This window comes from Taudactylus pleione, unplaced genomic scaffold (assembly GCF_031769625.1).
Source record: "Taudactylus pleione unplaced genomic scaffold, aTauple2 ptg000520l, whole genome shotgun sequence".
Lineage (NCBI taxonomy): Eukaryota > Metazoa > Chordata > Amphibia > Anura > Myobatrachidae > Taudactylus > Taudactylus pleione.
Window position 1 is genome coordinate 1383165 of NW_028284922.1, and position 23554 is coordinate 1406718.

Consider the following 23554-nt stretch of genomic DNA (forward strand, 5'->3'; position numbering starts at 1 on the left):
CTGATTTCAGGCCCTATATCTGCTGTCTGCTATACTAATTATGGTGACAAGGCCTTGAGCTACTTCCCAGGGCTTTAAGGGCTTGTCAGAGCTCTGGGCCAACCAACGCTTCTAGGGCCTCATTTACTAATGAGTTTTATCACCAAAACGAGTGATAAATGTCACTGTGTATGATACATGGTGCTCCAGCCAATTAGCTCCCAACTGTCAACTATTAGAAAATTGACAGTTGGGAGCTGATTGGCTGGAGCACCATTTATCACACACAGTGACATTTATCACTCGTTTTGGTGATAGAACTCGTTAGTAAATGGGGGCCCTAGTTTGAAGTGTATAACTGCCAAAGCTTAATGTCCCAGTACTTTGACTAATAGTGATCAGTGTTGGCCATAATTGAGGTGATGTGAGAACTGTTCATTGTGAGAAAAAATAAAGCCCTAGAGTGGCTGTAGCTCCTTCATGGAAATATATATATATTTGCAATATGCTTTTACTCTAGAATTTCCAATAGTGCCATAAGGCGCCATTTTACAATACACAGTGGAAGTGCCTCCGACATTCTCCCTGATGAGAGGCCTCCATGGTTCTTGCTGTACCCTATGGTCATCACAGAGAGATTTTTCTTAATTTCACTACTACTTGTTATAAAAAAAGGAAAACCACCCAAGAATATATGATGGACGACGTTCCTGCTGCAGAGTCGTCAATAGCTTCCAAGTGGATTTGCTGAATATATCATTTATGATCGTGGAAAGCAGGTCACTTTTTATACAACTAGATTTGGTTTGGGTTTGTTGGCAGGCTACAAAATCTAATCAAGGTATCTTGACAGTTATATCACAGTTACATTAGAGTGATGTCTCTCGTTGTTTTGTTTGCCAGGGGTGGGTATATTTTCATATCTTAATCCTGGGTCCTCATGCTTCAGTGCCTGCAGTATGCTATGTATTCATTGGGAGCGCTTAGATTTCATTACCATGTTTTTTTACGGTCAATACCCTCTTCGCTGTTTTTTCCTGGCATTATTCGGCTGATGCCTTCTTCTATATGCTGTTATTGTCTAGATAGATAATTTAATGAAACATTGCCTTAGTAACATTTGGGAATATTTTCCGTATTTGTGTCTACAGCTCTTACATGAGCTTTTCTTCAGTTCTCCGTATCTTGAAAAAGTTTCTAACACAATTTGGAGTAGGGAAAAGCACTTGTAGTTAGACGACTTGGTTTGCATATTGTGATGATATACATACATTAATACCTCTTGTTTTATATACCTGATCTTTAATTTCAATTTACTGTAAAAAGCCCTTGTACAAAATGACTCCATTATTCTTATATGGGCACTCCTATGCAGTGGTGTAAGTTCATCCCAGTCGCCTGGAGGCAAGGTTGTGGGTGGAATGGGCATGGCGAAGCTGTAAATAACGGAAAAAACATAGAGTTCAGGGCCCCAAATTCAGATTTAAGTGTCAAAGGATTTAAGAACCCCATCGCTATACAAATGTCCAAGGGAGAACCCTTGGACCAACAAATAGGGCCAATTCTCCAAGAGCTGAAGAATGCCACAAGGATAGATTAGGGTCAAAACCCTCACACCCCACTAAAGCATGAGTCTGCGTGACCAGTGGATCTCCCCCTCTAGGGCAACTGTCGTCAAGTAGGAGTTGTAAAGGGGAACGCCCTCTAGAAACAGTATGCACCAGTTATGTAGATAGATCCTGGCTCTCCTCCTCCTCCTCCAAAACCCACCCCTGCAGCGGGGCTAGCTGAGAGGCCAAATAATAAAAGTGGAAATTTGGGAGTGCCAGACCCCCTAACATTCTCGCCCTTCATAGAGTTTGAAGCTTAATCCGAGGTCGTCTGCCCGCCCAAACTAAGGAATAAAGGTAACTCAGGTGAAAAAGAAGAGGAGAGATAGAAACTGGCCTGCTGGAAAACATACAAAAATTTTTTGAGAACTATAATTTTAACCAGAATCACCCTACCTGTAACGGTCACGGGAAGTTTGTTCCAAACATGTAACTTAGATTTCAAACAGTCGATTTGTGGCTGAACATTAACAGGGGTATTCAATATGAAACGTAAACTTCGCCGTCTACGCAGGTCGAAGTTTTCGCCGCACATCGGAGCTTTTGCCGGCGAAGAAGTATCGCGCGCGCCCTGGATTATACCCGTATTCAATATGAAATCGGCGAAAATGGCACCCTGTGAATGTGAAATCAGTGAAAACTTTGCTGATTTTTGGGGAAATCACCCTAACACCCCCAAAAAGATGCTCTGACATGGGGGATCACTCTGGATACCCCCGATTAGCCCTGCTTGAAGGTTTTTGGGGTCTTTAAACAGGCTCAATAGCTGCTATTTTGGGGATTTGGGAAGGTGGTGAAGAATAGTATTTTAAAGTTTTTTTCTGCAGTAAATAAGTAGTCCCAGGAAATTTGGGGTACTTGAAAATGGGGGTGAGCATATGTAAAAGTTGCTAAAGTGAAGTTTTAAAAAACGTGAAAAATCCACCTGCCGCAAACACCTGCAATGAAAAAAACACCTGGGGCATATTTGGGGACCCCCCTAGATTGTAGTTCGCTAGTTTTTAACTTTGTATCCCCCAATTTTTTTTTTCGCCCCCAAAACGAAAGTGCTTTTTTTGGGGTCCTCTGAGGTATTTTTTTTTTTTAAATTGACACAGTTTACCTTTGGGGGACTGTCTGAAGGTTGCAGGGTGGTTTCCGAAATGTTGCACCCCAAAACCCCAATTCTGCACTTTTTTTCGCCACCCATTCCTTGGTGATACTTTTCCGCAGGGTCGAATGCAATATACTTTTCGCATCGGCGAAAAGTTTTCAAATTGAATACGGTGTAAAAGTAAAACTGGCGAAAATGACGTCATCCGAGCGAAAACCTTGCAGAAACGGCGTTTTCGTTCCATATTGAATACCCCTGTAAGTGGGGTCAGGCATGGATGACCTAATCCAAATTCCCAGATATTTAAACCGGACTTTGCACTCTAAGGAAGAATTTGCAGCCCCTGCAGGAAAGGAAGGACTATGAACAGGGAGAATGCAAGATTTATTCCAGTTAATATGCAGCCCAGAAAACGAACCATAGGAATCCACCACCGAAAGAAGGGTGATCAGACGGTAATAGCAACATGCCATCCGCATAGAGAGCCACTGTGACGACCCTTTGCTGTATCCGAATCCCCCGTATGCCTGGATGACTTCTTAGAAGAAATGCTAAAGGCCCAATGGCCAGGGCAAAAAGACTTGGAGAAAGGGGGAAACCCTGTCTTGTACCCCTAGAGAGGCAAATGGGAGAATAAACATAGCCATTAATACAAACCCGCCCTAAAGGGGAAAAATATAGTAATTGTTACAAGTCCAGTCCAGGACTTGTCTCCTGCCAGTATTCCTCCTGCTCCTGACCATGCTTCTAGGTTGCCGGTTGCTAGGAGACCCAGACGTCAGAGGATTTCACATGTTTCCTCCTAGTGTTGCCTGATTGGCGCCTGATCCTATTTGAACTTCCTGGACTGTCGCCGCCCTGTCGGTTATGCAAGCTGCTCTCTGTGCATCCAGACTTCCAGCTATATTTTCTACATGCTGCCTGTATTCTGCTCACCGGCTTTTAAGTGACCCAAGTACCCTGGGTCCAAGCAACGCTGTCTCCAGGGCCCTCCAGACCATACAGCTATCCTGCTTCTATACCACATTTCAAGTAACGCTGTCTGCAGGCCCCTCCAGGCCATACGCTATCCTGCTTCTATACCACGGTTCAAGCATCGCTGTCTACAGAGCCCTCCAGGCCATACAGCTATCCTGCTTCTATACCACGTTTCAAGTAACGCTGTCTGCAGGCCCCTCCAGGCCATACAGCTATCCTGCTTCTATACCACGGTTCAAGCATCGCTGTCTACAGAGCCTCCAGGCCATACAGCTATCCTGCTTCTATACCACGGTTCAAGCATCGCTGTCTACTAAGCCCTCCAGGCCATACAGCTATCCTGCTTCTAAACCACGTTTCTAGCTACGCTGTCTACTAGGCCCTTCAGGCCATACAGCAATCCTGCTTCAACACCACGTTTCAAGCACCGAGGTCTACTAGGCCCTCCTGGCCATACAGCAATCCTGCTTCTACACCAGGTTTCAAGCATTTCTGTCTGCTAGGCCCTCCAGGTCATACTGCAATCCTGCTTCTATACCAGGTTTCAAGCATTGCTGTCTGCTAGGCCCTCCAGCAATCCTGCTTCTTCACCACGTTTCAAGCATTGCTGTCTACTAGGCCTCCTGGCCATTTAACAACTTTAGTTTGGACTGTAAACCTACAGTATATTCTATTGACTGTCCTATGGTTTCAGCTCCTTATTGCACCATTGACATGTTGTGTTTTCACTGGTCCATCATATAATTTATTTAGTAAACTGCCATGATTTAACTATACTTCTTGTGACTGTTCTTCGATGTCCCACGTATCTCCAACACCTCCATCTCGGTCCTAGCAATTGCTAGAGGATCGTAACAGTAATTTAACCCAGGCTATAAATTTAGGTTCCCTCCCAAAGATAATACCACTCCGCAGAATCAAAAGCCCTGGCAGTGCCCAAGGACGCCACCACAACACCATCATCCACAGAATCTGTTAGCTGCAAAGTAGAGTACAATGTCCTAAGATTCTGTGAGGTAGATTTTCCTGGCATTAAACCTGTCTGGTCGGGATGTACCACCTCACCAATCGCCCTATTAATCCTAAGTGCCAGCATTTTAATATCTGTTGAAATTAGAGAAATTGGACGATAAGAGACAGGATCAAGAGAATTTGAGCTATAACTGTAGTAGGCCGAACCTCCCTGGTAAAATAAGCCAAAAAAGCTCCAGATTTATCGGAGTCTACATACTGACTATGTTTACCAAATCGTAAACCTCTTCTAGACTTATCTAAATGGAAATCTGATCATATTTTAGCTGCTTCCATATAGGAGGATCTAGCAATAGTAGAGCCATCAGAGCAATAATGCTGCTCAAGTAGTTGACAGTGACTTTCCAATTCCACTTCCTTTTTTCTATAAAAAGTTTTGATACTTATCACCCTCCCAATTAAAGGACCCCTCAGGACTACCTTAAGAGCATCCCACAAACTATCAGGGGAAACAGAACCAGTATTCTCAGAAGAATCATACCATTGGGACTTCAATTCCGAGTCAGCACCCATGTAATGTGAGCCAGAAAGGATTGAATTTCCAAAAGGAGTGACCTCGCGGAGCAGCATTATCCATAGCCAACAGCAAAGGGGCAAGATCTGAAACGCCACAAGACCGGTTTTCCACCTCAACACCCTGCGGGACCAGCCTCCCAGATATCAGTGCAAGGTCTGTCCTAGAAAAATAGTGATGTGAGGCCGAAAAACAAGACTGCCATGCCAGGTGAGTATGCCGAACCCTCCAGATGTCCACCAACCCAAGCTCATCCACTAAACTGGAAAAAGAATGGGAGGAGGGACCAGAGACAACTGAACTCTCTCACACCACCTATCCAAAGTAGAGTGTAACACATTATTGAAATCCCCAACACAAATAATCGGCTTATCAGTGGACAAAGATATAAATTCAGCAGACTTCTTCAGGACCACACTAGTATAGGGGGGGGGGGGGGATTATAAACAGCAACAATATAGAGTGGGGAGGAGTGAATAGATGTCTAGATAAAGACATATCTTCCCAATGGGTCAATACTAACCTCATCAAGCACAAAACCAAGGGATCTACGGACAAGGACTGACACTCCCCTGGAATACATGGAGTGGTCGGTCGGCCCAGTCCACCCAGGGTTTACGCAGAGCCAAGACTTTCCTTCTCACCAGATGCGTTTCCATCAAACATATAATATCTGCATGAGCCTTTTTTTTTTTATCTGATTCAAGACCAGGGAGCACTTAACATTGTCATTGAGGCCCTGGACATTCCATGAGAGTACTTGAAGAGGGGGACTTAAACTATTAGACATCATGGGGTCAGCCACACACCATGAGGGAGAGGAGAGACCTACAACTCAAACGTCATATATGGAGGCACCCAGCGAGGCACGGCAAACAGCAAAAAAACAAAAACAAAATAAGGTCCAAAAATATAGTTAAAACATTATGATTCTGATAGAAACATAACATTAGCAAAGAATATAGACTTAAAATAAAATCCCACACAATAACCTCAAAAGGAACCCCACCCTGTATACTCATGCCAACCTGGTATACATGAATCCCTAACCTACAAACCCCAGAACTAAATATCTAGAAAAACTAACAAACCCTAGTTAATTTTAGGGGTAAGAGAGGGGGAGGAAGTCTTACCTTGGCCATAAGGTGAAGTATCGTCCAGGCCCAAGGATAGCAGCCCTAAAGGTCGCAATATAACATAAATACCTCAACATAATAGCAATTTAGAGAGTGCAGTAGAACAAAAAAAAATCAGACTAGTAGTATCCAAAAATATAGTATTACAATAGACTCCAATGAAAAAAATGAACACTCAAAAACAAGCACATCTCATGAGACAAGTAATCCAGGTCAGTCTGGAGGAGCATCACCGCCACGTCCACTGAGCTCCATCCACGTTGCACCCTCATTGTGAGAATCAAAGTAATGGGATTGACCATCAGCCATCACACGCAGACAGGCAGGAAACAACATGGCATAGGAAAGGCCCAAATCACGGAGGCGACGTTTAACCTGAACAAATTTGAGATCTAGAAGTTTGCACATTCATAGAAAAGTCCGGGAGCACAGCCACTCGATTTCAATTATATTCCAAAGGACCACGTAGTTGTGCCAGACAAAGGATCGCATCTCTGTCTTTGAAATGCAGGATCTTGGCGAGTAAAAGTGCGTGGGGGACCACCAGGAGGAAGAGCCCTGGTAGCAACACTCTGCGCCCTTTCCACTGCAAATTGGGCAGTGAAATCCTCCCTGCCAAAGGTGTCCACCAACTATTTTTCAAGAAATGTCTCTGGATCTGAGCCCTCCGCCTTCTCAGGCAAACCAACAAATCGGACGTTGTTTCTGCGGAATTGGCCCTCAATATCTGAGATTTTAGTGTGACAGGCCACCATCTGTGACTCAATTTCCAAAAGCCGACCTGCAACCAGAGAAGTGACATCTAAAAAAGTAGAAATGCGGGTCTCTGCCTCACCAGCACGCTCTCGCATTGTCTGCATATCGTGACGGATAAATGAAAGTTTCACAAATATAAATGTGTAGGGCAGGAACAGCAGTGATCAGGAATGTCAAAACCCCCACTTCATCAGCTCAGAATCCAGCAGGCAGAGGCATCAGGCAGAGGGGAATCAGAGAGTGCAGGGAAGCAGCCAGCAATTAGAAAACAGAAGGGGGAGGGCTGTGCAAGGATGGAGAACAGCAGTAATATGTTGTTGCATTCAGTGGGGCCAGGCACAGCAGCAGGCTCCGCAGCAGCTCCGCATTTACTCTGGGGTACACAAAAAAGCAGGGAGCAGTGACAAGTTTCCCTCAGGCCCCCCCTGATGCAGGGCAGTACTCCAAAATGGTGGCCGGGTCCGGAAGTCAGGTTCCACAGATGTCCCAGCACTTTGTGGAGAAGGGTATTCACCCACAGTTACCCATGGAAGTGACCTGCAGGCAGAAATATTCAGCCCTGGAGCCAGAAGGTCAGCAAACACTCTGGCTGAAATCCAAGATGGCGGCCGCGGGAATTGCGGGTCCGCAGGAGCTCCCCCGGAGGACTGCAAAATGGCCTGGACAGGGTCCTTCTACCCAGAAGGCCAATCGGGAGCCAGCTGCAGTGAACGCCGGGGCCAGGAGCCCCAGGAGACATTGGGGCCGGATCCAAAATGGCGCCAGCGGCCAGGAGAGGCTGCAGAGCGAAATCTTCAGCGCCTGCAGCACAAGAGTCAGGGAGCACAGTTAAGCCACAGAACTCCTGTAGACTGTAGAGGTATATATGCGGCAGCGAGAGAGTGCCAGGGACCGGGTAGAGTAGTAAGGATGGCTATTCAGGATATTGGGGCCCAGGAGCTATGGAGTTAACGTCCTACATCCAGCCCGTCCAGGCCACGCTCCTTTTACGATACAATTTTGAATGTGAGATCCATCATACAAGTCAACATTTTAAAATGACTCTCCAGTTTGTGTGAACCTGTGCCCCCAGCAGCCTCAGTTACCTGTATTTAGCTGACAGGTATGGAAACTGATGTGGCACATCCACTTCAAAGTCCGGTAAGATGTACTGTGACTACAGATATCCTCTTCTCCATGCCACTGGTGTAACACATGGTCATTTTGAGTTACTGTCTCCTTCCTGTCTCCTTCCTGTCAGCTTGAACCAGTCTGGCCATTCTCCTCTCCGCTGACTTCTTTTATTAACAAGGGTTTTCACCCACAGAACTGCCACTCCATTGAGCAGCCATGGTAAGCACACACACTTGCCAATCGACTGCTCGATATGCCTGTGCTGACATCACAACTGGACGGGCATTTACTGTAGATTTGCCTGCCTAATTGAGATGTTGGTGTTGGCGGCCCCAGCAGCCAGTGTACGGGCCATCGACGGGTCACCCATACACACAAGCAGATGTGCTGGTATATCTTTCAGCTATATTGACATTGACTGTGCTGCAGGGCCGACCTGACATGTCTTTGAACTATGTAGATTACAGCGATATCGGTGTACAGACTGTGCTGCAGGGCCGACCTGACATGTCTTTGAACTATGTAGATTACAGAAATATCGGTGTACACACCCACTGATGCACTCAGGATATATTGCTCATTATTATAATGAGCGATCTATATCACCAAGTGTGTACCCAGCATAACATCAATTAAAAAAAACAAAATAAATAAGCTGCCTAAGTCGTAGAAAATACACAAGGCTATCACATCAGCGCACAAAGCGTGACAGATATACTGAGAACTAAAATACATATATTTTGCAACAGAACCACATTGGCATCACAGAAGATACATAAAAGAGCACAATGGAACCTGAGCACCCATGGGCCCTACTTATAGCCTAAATTGCGGAGGGTTCACTCTCTTAAGCTTATCTAGAATTTAGCCATAAGGCTCAAACTGTCAAATTTACAGATGTGTCCACATACATCTATCCTCCGTGCGCTACACATAACGCGGGAGCGCCATGTGACTTGGTAGCGCAGAACGTCTTTTCGTGTGACTTTTTACCTTCAAAGGCGTCTTATTTGCACAGTGATGCAAATAGGTGGCACAAGCAGCTTTTTGCTGATTAAAATGACATGCAGCATGCCTATGTTCTGTGTGCAACTGTGGGTGTAGCTGCATGCAAAATGCTACGTTAGTCGATGACACTGTAACGTAGCATTTTGCATGCAGATACACCCGCAGTTGCACACATAATATATGCATGCTGCATGTCATTTTAATCGGCATAAGCTGCTTGTCGACTGTGCGTATAAGACGCATTTGAAGTTAAAACTAAAAGTCTGAAAAGAAGACGCTCTGCGCTACCGAGTCACGCCACAACATGGCGCGACTAGACGGGCTGCTTAACATGAAAGGAGGCTAGATGTATGAGGACTCATCTGTATGAGGGCACTTTTGCTCATGATCAATTGTAGAATGAGCCATATCACTCAGCTGTGTATAGTGGGAGCTTTGGGAGCCATCCAACAACTGGCAATCCAAACCGTGGACAGTGTCAAAAGACCGTTAACATAAAGCTGAAAATAGTGATTTAAGCAATTCTTGAGGTGCAATCCAAAAATACATATGCTCGTGAGCAACAGAAGAAGGCTTATCCCTGTACCTTGTGAGCCCAAAAAGAAGAAATCAAACTGCAGGACTGCAATAAGTGCCACAAGTATGAAGCACCACATTTAGGGCATGAGTTCAATCTCTTTAATATAACCAGACGCACAGGGGGCCAGTACGCCCTATGCAGAATATAAAGTTGAATCTGTTAAAACCAAGCAGAAGATGTGGACACTCGGGGAGAACCCAGAAACAATGCCCAATCGTCATCGTCCAATATGCCTAAATCTACCTCCTATTTAACTCTAGGATTCTGCAGTGCTAAATCATCCATTTTGTGCAATAAATTGGAATAAATAACCGAGACAAGTTTGCGGGAGAGGAGAGATAGGAGTACGGCCTTCCACTTAGCACAAATAGGGGCATATTCAATTAGACGCAAAAAAGTTTCGCCGGTGATGTCATTTCGCCAGGTGAAAACTTATCCCTGTATTCAATTCCAAAGACTTTTCGCCTACGTGGAAAGTCAAAGCATTGGCGTAGGCGAAAAAGATTTGCCTATGAAACCAGGCAGAAAAAAGTGCAGAATTGCAGTTTTGGGGTGCAAAGGTGGGGAAACCACCCTGCACCATTGGGACAGGTCCCCAAAGGGTACCTGCATCAAAGAAATCCCAAAAGAAATTGAAGAACACCCCAATTCGTTTTCGCGTCCTTTGGAATTGAATAGGGCGAAAAGCGGCGCCGCGTGCAAAAAGTTTTCACCTCCAAAACACGCGAATGCGGGGAAAAGTACAGCAGGCGAAACCTTTCCGACTTTTCGTGTCTAATTGAATATGCCCCATAGTTGGAGAAACTGTACAATTATCCTGTACCTGATTGTTTGAAACAAATAAAACAGCATGAATTATTTTATTCACCACAGGGTGTGCAGCTTGGGGTTTTATGGTCCACAGAATGCTGTCACACTAATTCTCTTCGTTACAAGTGCACAGTGCTATAATCATGTGCTTCTGTCTTGTCCTCAGCTACTAAGAATGACCATTGCCAAGCAGAGAGTTGGGGATGAGGAAGTCGGAGCCCGCCATTTTGCACCCCACGAACGTGAAGACCTTGTGCTGCAATTGGAGAAAGCAAGGGAGCAGGTAATTTTGGAGGTTTACAATTCATATACATATAAGGCAGAGGTTCCCAAACTCCGCATTATAGCCAGGTTTTAAGGATATCCATGTTTGAGCCCAGATGGTTAAATCAAATTGACTGAGGTGCTATTTAAGGGCCTGATTAATAACCGATCGCAACTGCAATTACGCACGCAATTGGTCGATTGTTGCGTTCTGTGTATGCATCGCAGTGCTTGTGTGCAAACCGGCCACTGCGATCAGTGACTATGCAGACCCATCGCAGAGTGATTGACAGGAAGTACCGTTTGGGGGGGGGGGGGTCGTAGAAACGCAGGCGTGCCAGTGCGTTTGAACACCGTTGCATGGGCATACATAAATTCTCCACTGCGATACCGTACACAGCCTGAGGCCTGATAGCGTGCGACGAGGTTAGCCTTTCCCGAGTAAGGTGAGCGCTTGTGTGAGTGAGGCTACGATGGTACTCGATGTTACCAATGGTTTCGCAGTCTTGCTAAACATTACTGATGTGTGTAATGTAAGGTAAGGTGGGCGTCCTTATGTAGTGCTGTGACGGCATAGCGATCGCAGTGAATTAGCAAACTATCGCAGTGAGACTGCGTGCTTAATCACAGTTGCGATCCATAATGAGTAGGAAAAGGAGGGGGATTTAACCCCCTATTGTACCTCAGCACACTGAATAATACCTGCAACAATATATGAAGACTATATGGTCATAGAAATTCAGAGATATTAGTTGCATGCATTTGCAAATACATGGGAGGGTGCTGGGCCACGTCACGGCTTTTCTGTTACCAGCAGTCCCTAACACTAAGGGGTTCACGTCCGGGGCGCAGTGCACCCCAAAAAACGTCCAGCCCAGGACCCCCCCAGGGCATCACACGAAAATGGAAAAAGAGTGACAGTGCAGTGTAAAGTATAGCTGTGTGTGAGTAATCATTAAGTGTGGAATGAGAGGTTAAAATATATGTGAAAAAATACATGAATAATAAACAAACATAAAAGGTGATGTGAAAAGCAACTATGTGTATTAAGTGGTGATGCCCTGAGGAGGCCCAGCCAGACCAGTCCCGGGGGCCCTACGCCCAAACGCTCACCCCAAATGTAAAATATACCAATTATTTCCTACTTAGTCTGACCCCTCCCTTTCATGCACCTGATTAGTACTGCTAGATTGATTGAGCAGCTGCCATTTTTGTTTGTTTGTTATGAGTTGCATGAAGGAGCCAGCATTAGTAGGGCATGCTGGTTCTAGTAGTGCTAGTTGGAGTTCCCAGGGGTGACTCCCAGGTAAGCTGGCTCTCAATTTGGATGCATTTATGTATGTGCCTTTATCATGAGGCCTTACATTTGACAAAATTATATATGTGCCTTTATCATGAGGCCTTATAATTGGTATATTTTACATTTGGGGTGAGCGTTTGGGCGTAGGGAAACCCGGGACTGGTCTGGCTGGGCCTCCTCAAGGCATCACCACTTAATACACATAGTTGCTTTTCACATCACCTTTTATGTTTGTTTATTATTCATGTATTTTTTCACATATATTTTAACCTCTCATTCCACACTTAATGATTACTCACACACAGCTATACTTTACACTGCACTGTCACTCTTTTTCCATTTTCGTGTGATGCCCTGGGGGGGTCCTGGGCTGGACGTTTTTTGGGGTGCACTGCGCCCCGGACGTGAACCCTTAGTGTTAGGGACTGCTGGTAACAGAGAAGCCGTGACGTGGCCCAGCAGTCTCCCATGTATTTGCAAATGCATGCAACTAATATCTCTGAATTTCTATGACCATATAGTCTTCATATATTGTTGCAGGTATTATTCAGTGTGCTGAGGTACAATAGGGGGTTAAATCCCCCTCCTTTTCCTACTTAGTCTGACCCCTCCCTTTCATGCACCTGATTAGTACTGCTAGATTGATTGAGCAGCTGCCATTTTTGTTTGTTTGCGATCCATAATGAACCTGGCCCTAACTTACCTGTGCTCAAGCATGGATATTCTTAAAACCTGGACTGTAATGGTGCAGTTTGGGAATCTCTGATATTATTTGGCAATACATAGTTTTACCAAATAAATATTTAAACACGATTGAAATAGCAGATCGGATTTAAATTGTGTCATGTGTCGGAATCCTTTTCATGCATAATTTAGCAATGACAAGAAGCAAATTTTGTGTTCATTGAAATTCTATCCATTTTTATTTAACCTCTTGTTGTCCTCTCACAGAGTGGAAACGATTGTATGAAAGCTTATCACTGCGCTACCAATTTAAGTCGAATTTTGCAGTGTAAAAAGGGCCGTGCGCCCACTCGTGCTCCTTTATCTCTGTTCAGTATCTCTTGTTCTGCCTAATAATTCATGGTTTTGCAATGCACTCCCAACTTCCCCCAACTTCCCAACCTCCAGCCGCAGTGCTGGTGCAGATCTGTGTTTCCCCACAAACTGCAGAGACTTTTCATAAGTATGGTAGATAATAAAATATCCGTTTTTACCCTAATCTAAATATATGCAGCTTAAAATAACTGAATCCCTTGTCTTTTTTGTTTTTTTAATTTAACGTTAAAATGAAGGGGCGGTGGTAGACCAGCAGGTCTTTCTCTATACTAGGATAAATATCTGGGAAGGAAATAAAATGTCCCTCATTTGGTAATGTTTTTGGTGGCTCCTTTTACTATTACACCCACCATTAGCTGACACTATTTAGCGAGAGGCCCATAAACGTAAAAGAAAATTATTGTTGTTAAATGATAATTAATTTTCTTATGTTGATCTTGTATATTTGTATATTTGCTTGCTATATTATAGAAAAAAAGTAGTGTAACACCTTCCCTATCCCACCAATAGCTAACTACGGCGCCAGCCAGGTTGGACAGGCCTGACCACAGCATGGGAATCTACTGTCCTACAGTATTGGGGTCCAGCGCCAGCCCGTTGAGTGCAGGATTTTAGCTTCTATGATCCATGCTGAACTGACTGGTGAGGGGGGTGGGCATTGTAACAAAGTAGCCTGTTCCTTCTCTAATAGGCTAATACACCCATGCACCTGTGGGGTGACACACGAAACACACTTTAGGGCTTAATTACTAACACTGCATTTAAGTACAAAATGTTCTCTAAACCACAGCAAAACCAATCAGAAATGCATTTTTAATCTCTTCATTGCCATTTATACAATGTAAGCAACTGATTGGTTGCTATAGCTTAGTTCAGATTTTGCACCTGCAATTTTAGTAAATGAGCCCAATTTCTGAGACCTTTGGGAGCAGTTTGAGAGCCATCACTTTTTATCTTTCGGTACCTCATCCCTTTTTATTGGTGGCGGCCAAAGTAATTAACTAGAATTATTTTTTTTTCAGATTGAAGGTTTGGAGCATGACCTCCAGGCCTCGCTGGATGAGCTCTATGACGTGAAGCAGGAACGCCTGTTCTTCCAGGATAAAACCGAGAGACTGAACCAGGAACTTAACCATGTTCTAGGTGGTGACGAGAAGAGGCTCATAGACATTGATGCTCTGTGCATGGAGAACAGGTGGGTCTTAGATCTTAGCAGCAATTAAGGAGTCCCGGAGCTGTAAAAGTAAATGACCGAGTTGCAGACAGACGTGTATTTATCACAGTGTTGAGTCAGCTACGATGAGATAAAAACTCAAGGCTACAATCATATGGCTGACCATATGCTCAAATCATTTCAACATATGTTTGTGGGAGTTAATGTTGTCACAGGCAATGGGCTGTTAAGCCAACATATCACTTTTCCGTTTTGTTTTTCGTTCTTCCCATTTTGTAACTGCACAAATATCTACGTCTTAATTAAGTGCTGGTACTGTTCTTTTTATCCATTTTATGAAGTTACAGTACTTTTTTTGGCATTTAGCATAATCACATACTTTTTAATATTTCCTCTATTGGTAACGTTATAAAAATAAATACTACTAAATACTATTTCCTCTTTTGTCCTATGTGGGGGACACTGGTAGTCTGTGGGATTAGAGGGGAGGCTGAGGAGTAAGCACTAAATATTTATTCTAGTGCCCTTTCCTCCTCTAATCATTCCCACCTCCCACAGGCAACTCCACTTTTTAATTGTTGCTTATGGAGTAAGCGCAAGGATTTTTTATTTTATTTCTAGTTTTAAGTTTTTCTTAGTTTGTGCAGGCTCCATAGCCCCCTTTTGGAGATCAGTGTATTGGGGGAAACCAAAAACCTGCGATTGTGCTGGGCCCCGTTTATTATACTCTTCACTAAGACTCTGTTCCTGTGATGCAGCGTTAATGACTCTCGCCACAGGTAATGAAGGGTGAGCTTAGGGACCAATGACTGGGATTGGGCCTCTGGGGCTCTAGTTCTCCGCTGTAGGTTTGGGAGGGCACTGAGGTATGCAGGTCCCCTCCAGGTACTATGTTTTTAATAGTCGCTTTTCATGAGTATGGATGGCGCCATCCTAGTTGCAGTGGCTCCCGGAAGTGGCGTTCCAGCTGTTTTATAAGGACTCCTCCTTTATAGTTTTCCTGCTGTGCTGGGAGCTTTGGGACAGGAGCATGGAGGTATATTACTACCTGTATATCTGTTGTGGAAGGAGAGTGGAGAGGGGCTGCTGATATTGCTGCCTTTATTGCTGTAAATGAGCCACTTTGGTTACTGTTAGTATAGGGTGAACAATTTAGGGATTTAGGGCCCGATTCAGAGCCGGACGCTCTTTTAGAGCGCTCGCTCTGAATCAGTGCCCGCCTATTGTATTTTTAGAGCGGCCTCCTGGACGCTCGCATAGCTGTGGGTGACCACCCACAGCTAGTGCGAGCGGCCAGGATGATGGTCGCGATGGTCAAGACCATCGAGACCATTGGACTTGCGACGAAACCCTTGTGGTAGGGTCTCGCTGCCGCAAGTCCCAGTGGACGACTTGCTCTTACAGAGCAAGAAGTCCACCCACTGACATCACTTGTGATGTCAGTGGGGCCGGCCTCAGACGGTAGGCGTTCCCATGGAAACGCCTCCGTCTGGGCAGCCACGCCCCCGGCCCGCCCACCAAAGGGGGCGTGCTGTCACTCAACATCGGCAGCACGCCCCCTTTGGTACGAGACCCGGAGCGATGGTTTGCCCGTCGCTATCCGGGTCTTGCGCATGCGCACGACGGAGCCGTCTCCGTCGTGTGCATGCGCACTGGGCCAACATCGACCCGCTTGCGAGCACTCTGCACTCACGAGCGGGTCTGAATCAGGCCCTTATTTCCTTTTCTTTTACCTGATCTCCTCTTTAAATGATTACTCTGGCTTAATATACACTTATTTTCTGCACCATCTCTATTGATATTACGCAGTATATTTATCCCTCTTATCTGTGTACTGGGGGTGTCAGTATGGTTGGAAAGGTAGATGGACATCACAAGGCTAAGCAGAGGGCTGCTCAGGTTTTGCATTATGTTTGTTCAAAGAGCTCTAATAAGCTTCCTGGTGGCAACACAGACCAGGATGTCCTCTGTGTGGCATGCAAGGCCGAGTCACTCAGTCAGCGTGTATCTGAGATTTTGCCTGCTCAAGAGGTTTGGATGATGGTCGTGTGGATCTAGCTTGTCAGATAAATCAACAAACAAAGGTAAGTGATTCTACTCCTTCCTTTGCTTAGTCGCTTATTGCTCCCAAATCTCCTATTCCTTTGAGACAGGGTACCTCAGTAGACTCTAGAGGCCTTAATATTGAGAGGAAATTCTCCAGAGTATGTTGTTCTTTGGATAATTTTATTGACTACTCTGTGGAGTCACTTTCTAGGAAGCATCTGGCTTATCCTGGGGTCCTTTTCCCAGGTGAGGAGGATTCTGAGGCTTCTTTTAAGGAGAAAGGTGAGTCTCTGAAGAATGACTGGATAACTACTCTGAGTGGGAGGAGGAGTCTCTTGATAGTCTGGGGGTTCAGGATCTGGTTTTGGCTATCTGCCATACTCTGCAGTTCTCTGATGATTCTCTTTCTATAGCAGGGGGTCCCCTCGGGTCTCTAATGCTGGGCATAAACTGCCAGATAAAATGTCTGTCAGACCGACAGACATTTTATCTGGCTGCCTGCCAGCCGCAGATGTCGCCGGCATACACTGTGAGAGAAATCTCACAGTGTATAGCCCGACATCCGCGCTCCGCCCCCGGGGGAGGAGACATTTCCCTGTTCCTTCCGTAGGAAGGAACACAGGAAATGTCTGTCTGTCGGCCGCGCTGGGCATACACTGCCCGATGCGGCCGACAGTTTCCCGGGTAAATATCGCATCGGACGGGCATGCTGGACAATCCAGCATGCCCGACCGAGCAATATTTAACCCTCGGTCGCCCGCATACACGCTGCAATTATCGCGCCGATCCGCCGATATCGGACGGATCGTCCCGATAATTGCAGAGTGTATGGCCAGCATTAGAAAGGAAAGAAAAAAACAGGTAGTTACTTTTCCGGCTTTCTCACATTTTGAGGATGTACTGAGGGCCTGATTCAGAGCCGGACGCTATTTGCGCTCGCTCATTCAGAAAAATGGTCCGGCTATTTAAATTGAGCGCTCGCTCTTTGTGGTCTGTTGACTCCTCTATGTCTGAGCGAGCGAACGAAACATGCGCTCGCTATTTTGTAAAGACGCCCCCTGGCCGCTCGCATCCTACATCATCTCCGCTATTTATTTGATTAATCGAGTACATCGAAAGGCGTCTGAACTGCTCGCAGTGCTTGTGGTAGGATTTTCCTACCGCATTCATGCGAACAGTTCAGGCTAAGAAACAACCAAGTGACGTGGTCGATGACGCTGCTTTGTTAATTATGCACACCCTTAAAACGCCCGTTTTGACCATTTGACACGCCTGCGTTCGGATCTCCACTCCCCGTTTTCAAGCACCTTCCCCTGTTACCATCCACAAACGCCTCATCCTGTCACTCAAATTAGCAGGCACTCGCTATTTTGCGAGCGCTCGATTTCCGACCACAATGACTGGTTGGCGCATGCGCATTATGACCCATACGCATGCGCAGATGTGCGAACATCGCTCGGAGTGAACGAGCGGCGCTTACGAGCGGCTCTGAATCAGGCCCTGAGAGAGGCCTTGCTGATACCTAACAAGTTCAAGGTTCCAAATTTACCTATCCAATTGTGGAAGCAGATATGGCTCTCTGCGAGGTGCCACCCATGATAAATGCCCACATTGCCAGGCTGACGAAAGCTATGGTTCTCCCTACTAACAGTTCTGCTACGCCGAGGGATCCCACTTACAGTAAGAGTGAGGCCTTAAATCTTTGTTTTTTTTCTTACAGGGACTACCCTTTCGCCAGTCCTGGCTGTTGCCTGTGCAAACAAGCTTTGGAAACCTGGACAGACAGGCTTTCAGTGGGCATCTACACTGGTCTGGATTTGAAGGAACTCCTCTCCTTGGAGGGCAAAGTAAAGCAGGCCTCTATTTATGTACATCCCGCATCTCAAGCCAGGTCAGCCTTGGTGGTCTCTGCCAGACAATCGTTATGGCTGAGGTCATGGCAGGTGGGTCCTTAGTCTAAGAGAACTCTGGTAACTGTTCTCTTTGTGGGTAAGTCGCTGTTTTTTCTAGAACTAGGTCGGATCACTTCACAAGCTAAAAGAGGTAAGAGCTCTTATCTTCCTGTTTGTCCTGCTTGGCTTGTCCTGCTAAACCTCCTCCTAGTTTTTGGACCTTTCACTTTCCTGGCGGACAAGGCTCCATCCTCCAGGGGACAATCTGGGCCCACAGGGTAGGTCACTTCAGGGGCTGCATGTCCATGGTGACCCGATGATCCGGTACTAAGCCAGTGGACAAGTTCTCAGCATGTCTCTATGTTCACCTTGGAATTCCAGTGGTGGGGGCCACCTCCTCCAGTTCCAGAAGCCTTACAACAGGCAGCACACACTGTTGGCATCCAAGGATTATCTGTACAGTTCCACAGGGATAGGAGGAGTTGGGATTTGCTCCAACCTTTTCCTTCTTCAGACACCACATAGGTCTTTTCGGCCAATTTTAAACTTCAAGTGGTTGAACCGTCATCTTTTGGTGGAGTGGCTCAGACTTGAATCGGTAGTCGGTCATCACTACACTGGAGGGCGGGGACTCCCTAGTGCCCTTAGACATCAAGGATGCATGTTTACATGGTCCTATCTTGTCAGAGAAAGATGGTGGATTTCTTCAAATCTTTTCCATTTGATTTCATTCTAGGGATCTCCAAATCCTGCTCCATTGGTCCAGATTGAATCCAAGGTTAGACAAGAAGTTCTTCCAGCTGTTCCATTGGTTACTTCAGTCGCTGAATTGGTGGCTTCACAGGCTTCCTCTGTCCAAAGGGTACAAGTTCTCAGGCTGGGACTGGCCCCTGGTCATGACTAATGTTAGCCATTTCAGTTCTACACCCATATTTGCCACATTTAGCTTTGACAAGATAGTCAGGTGCATAAATATTGGGACATTGACAGAATTTTCATATTTTGGCCTCTATTCACCACCACAATGGCTTTGAAATGAAACAAACAAGATTTGCTTTAACTGTAGACTTTCAGATTTAATTTGAGGGTAATTACATCCAAATCAGGTGAACGGTGTAGGAATTACAAAGGTTTCTATATGTGCCTCCCACTTTTTAAGGGGCCAAAAGTAATGGGACAAACTAGACAATTCTAAATCTAACTTTCACTTTTTAATACTTTGTTGCAAATCCTTTGCAGGCAATTACAGCCTGAAGTCTGGAACGCATAGACATCACCAGATGCTGGGTGTCATCCCTGGTGATGCTCTGCCAGGCCTCTACTGCAAATGTCTTCAGTTCCTGCTTGTTCTTGGGGCATTTTCCCTTCAGTTTTGTCTTCATCAAGTGAAATGCATGCTCAATCGGATTCAGGTCAGGGGATTGACTTGGCCATTGCATAACATTCCACTTTTTAGCCTTAAAAAACTCTTTGGTTGCTTTTGCAGTATGCTTCGGGTCATTGTCCATCTACACTGTGAAGCGCCATCCAATGAGTTCTGAAGCATTTGACTGAATATGAGCATATAATATTGCCCGAAACACTTCAGAATGCATTCTGCTGCTTTTGTCAGCAGTCACATCATCAATAAATACAAGGGAACCAGTTCCATTGGCAGCCATACATGCCCACGCCATGACACTACCACCACCATGCTTCACTGATGAGGTGGTATGTTTTGGATCATGAGCAGTTACTTTCCTTCTCCATACTCTTCTCTTCCCATCACTCTGGTACAAGTTGATCTTTGTCTCATCTGTCCATAGGATGTTGTTCCAGAACTGTAATGGCTTTTTTAGATGTTGTTTGGCAAACTCTAATCTGGTCTTCCTGTTTTTGTGGCTCACCAATGGTTTATATCTTATGGTAAACCCTCTATATTAACTCTTGTGAAGTCTTCTCTTGATTGTTGACTTTGACACATATATACACCTACCTCCTGGAGAGTGTTCTTGATTTGGCCAACTGTTGTGAAGGGGTTTTTCTTCACCAGGGAAATAATTCTTCTGTCATCCACCACAGTTGTTTTCCGTGGTCTTCCGGGTCTTTTGGTGTTGCTGAGCTCTCCGGTGCGTTCTTTCTTTTTAAGAATGTTCCAAACAGTTGATTTGGCCACACCTAATATTTTTGCTGTCTCTCTGATGGGTTTGTTTTGATTTTTCAGCCTAATGATGGCTTGCTTCACTGATAGTGACAGCTCTTTGGATCTCATATTGAGAGTCAACAGCAACTGATTCCAAATGCAAATGTCACACCTAGAATCAACTCCAGACCTTTTACCTGCTTAATTGATAATGAAATAACGAGGGAATAGCCCACACCTGTCCATGAAATAGCTTTTGAGTTGATAGTCCCATTACTTTTGGCCCCTTAAAAAGTGGGAGGCACATATAGAAACTGTTGTAATTCCTACACCTTTCACCTGATTTGGATGTAATTACCCTCAAATTAAATCTGAAAGTCTGCAGTTAAAGCACATCTTGTTTGTTTCATTTCAAAGCCATTGTGGTGGTGAATAGAGGCCAAAATATGAAACTTCTGTCACTGTCCCCAATATTTATGCACCTGACTGTATATCGCTTGAGGCCCAGATTTTGAGATCTCAAAGACTATATCTAGATATTGGTCAGGGCCCATAAGCAGGATAAGGTGGCTATCTGCCATATGGTGTGGAAGACATATTTTGTGAAGTCCGAATGGTGGAGCGCACCTGCCTCAGTTCTGCTTGCTGCCTCGTCTTTCCTTCCTGCAAATTGGTCTAGACCAAAGACTCCATCATTCAGATTAACAGGGCCAGGTTTCTGCTTTGTCTGTCCTGTTCCAAAGGCATTTAGTTTTGCTGCCGGCGTTGCAGACTTTTGTGCAGAGGGTGTGTCACATTCAGCCTACTTACTGTATGTTCTGCTTATTCTACCTTGGGACCTGAATATGGTCTTGCAGGTTTTGCTGCGGGCCTCATTTGAGCCTCTCCAGTCAGTCGATGTGTGGGGGCTTATGTGGGAGGTTTCTTTCTCGCTAGCTATTGCCTTAGCTAGGAGCAACTCTGAGTTGGTGGTTCCCTCTTTTCGGTCTCCACTGTTAATATTTTATCCTAACAGAGTGGTTTTGCGTACAAATCTCTGTTTTGAACCTAAGGTAGTTTCCAGCTTCCTTCTCAACCAGGAAATTGTGTTGCTGATATTTTGGCATTCTTGCTCGTTTGAGGCTGAATTGTTCTCACAAGAGAGGCTGACCATCCGATGGTTCAGATCTACCATCAGACAGGCTTGTAGTCTTTGTGCGAGCATGTGCTGGATACCATCAGGCTGTGAGTGCTTCTTGGGCAGCACGACAGGGTTCCTCGGTTGAGCAGCTATGCAGAGCGGCTACCAGGTCCTCTGTGCATACCTTTACTGAGTATAACTGTTCCCACACCTTTGCTTTTACAGATGCCACTTTTTGAAGCACAGGGTTACCCCCCTCTTAGACTTGCTTCGGGAATTCCCACAGTCTACCAGTGTTCCCCAGATGGACTCCATACATTTTACAGTGAGTTAAAAGTCCACTTTTTTTTTTTTGCCTTTTTGGACTAGGTGCATGTGGGGCTAATATCTTTTTGATAGCTGCTTGCACTTGAAAAGTGTCAGCCGTCCTTTACGTTTTTTACACAATGACTTTGCTGAGTGTGGTCTGTACAACCGAATTGACTTCTGGTGCATATAGAACTGAGACAGTGTGAGATCACCACAGTCCTTTTCTGTGATCCCCACGGCCTCTGGTGTCCTGGAAATAGCAGCGGTATAGGTGCCGTTTGAAGATCAGGGGAGACCTGGCAGCTGTAGTCTTTAAGTCTGAGCTCGGTGTATACAAGCTGGGAGCAAATGGTTTCCCCCATATCGTGGTTGCGAATGTGATCTGTGCAATGTGGTAGTTTGTGACAGTGGGCAACAACATGGTCACTCCTGAACATTCTAATATAACATACAGTATAATTTTTAGCTGTAACTAGCTACATAAAACTGCTTTGTGTCTACCAATCCTAAGTGTTCCTATGTATCTTTTGGGGTATAGTGCAATGAATTGAACAAAGGGCAAGATTCATAGTTATTTTACAAGGATGAGCTAATGCAAGATAGATATAAATTGCAGTTTTTTTATGTTTTTTGCATGTATGAATTCTAATTTTCATAATTTTTAATATGGCATTGTGGATTTAAGTTGTGCCATCAGCTGCTCCCAGAGGAGGCAATTGGTGACCCCTATAAAGTGTGAGGTACAGAGTGCGTCATGGCTTCATCAAGTTTGTAGGTTCATAGGCTGCATTATCATATTTTGTCTCAGCTGACAACATGGTGGCCTTCGCTGTGTGTAGGGTTGATGGGTCCACCTTAAGTTTCCTGAATTTTGGATAATGTATTACAAATTACACAGGTCTGAGAAGTTTAAGATATTGAAAGCATTTTTAATAATACTTTTATATTCTTAATTATACTCCTGTGTTCATCAAGAAATAGTGTATTAAAAAAAATTACCACATCACATTTACCTATAAGGGGGTTACGTACATTTTTAAGAAAAAAACAAGGTTTAATTGTTTTTGACATATTTATTGTGAAATACGAAGAAGTGTAGATGATATCACTGTTTTTGTCTTAATTACATAATAAAATAACAATAAAATCAAACAATAATAGAATACTTAGAAACAAAACCATAATTATTGAAAAAATCGTGAACATCATTTTTTTTTTGTCTGCAAACTTCGTTTTTTCGCTTATAAGCTTTTTCTGTGTCGTCTCTGTGTATCGTCAGGCAGTAGTCAGCCATCATGCTGACGTCCCAACGACCCTGATATCTTCTTTCTACATCTTTAATGTCTTTGTGGAACCGTTCACTCTGTTCTTCACTGTAGTCTCCGAGATTATTCGGGAAATGCTCAATATGGGAATTCAAAAAATGTACCTTTAAATTCACATTGCAGCCAAGGTTTCTGTAACTATTAAGCATTTCCCTGACAATTTCTTTGTAGTATGGATCCCTGACATTGCCTAAAAATGTTGAAATTTTGAAAATGAGTGGTGTGTATTGTATATGTACTGTACGTGTGTGTGTATGTGGTGGTGGGCAGGGGTTAAAATGAGCTGGCACAGGGCAAAACTGTGTTGCATCTGTTGTATTTGGTTCTACCTTCG

The 23554-nt window shown here is 44.7% G+C and overlaps 1 protein-coding gene across 3 annotated transcripts in view; it reads left to right on the forward strand.

The window, feature by feature from the left end:
- The window catches only part of CCDC149 (coiled-coil domain containing 149), a 109557-nt gene that overhangs the window by 44335 nt on the left and 41668 nt on the right, over window positions 1-23554 (forward strand). For all 3 annotated transcript variants that reach the window (XM_088450612.1, XM_088450613.1, XM_088450614.1), the window contains exons 5-6: window positions 10776-10892; window positions 14255-14427. In XM_088450612.1, coding sequence (XP_088306738.1) covers window positions 10776-10892; window positions 14255-14427 — 290 coding nt within the window. The remainder of the gene's footprint in view (window positions 1-10775; window positions 10893-14254; window positions 14428-23554) is intronic.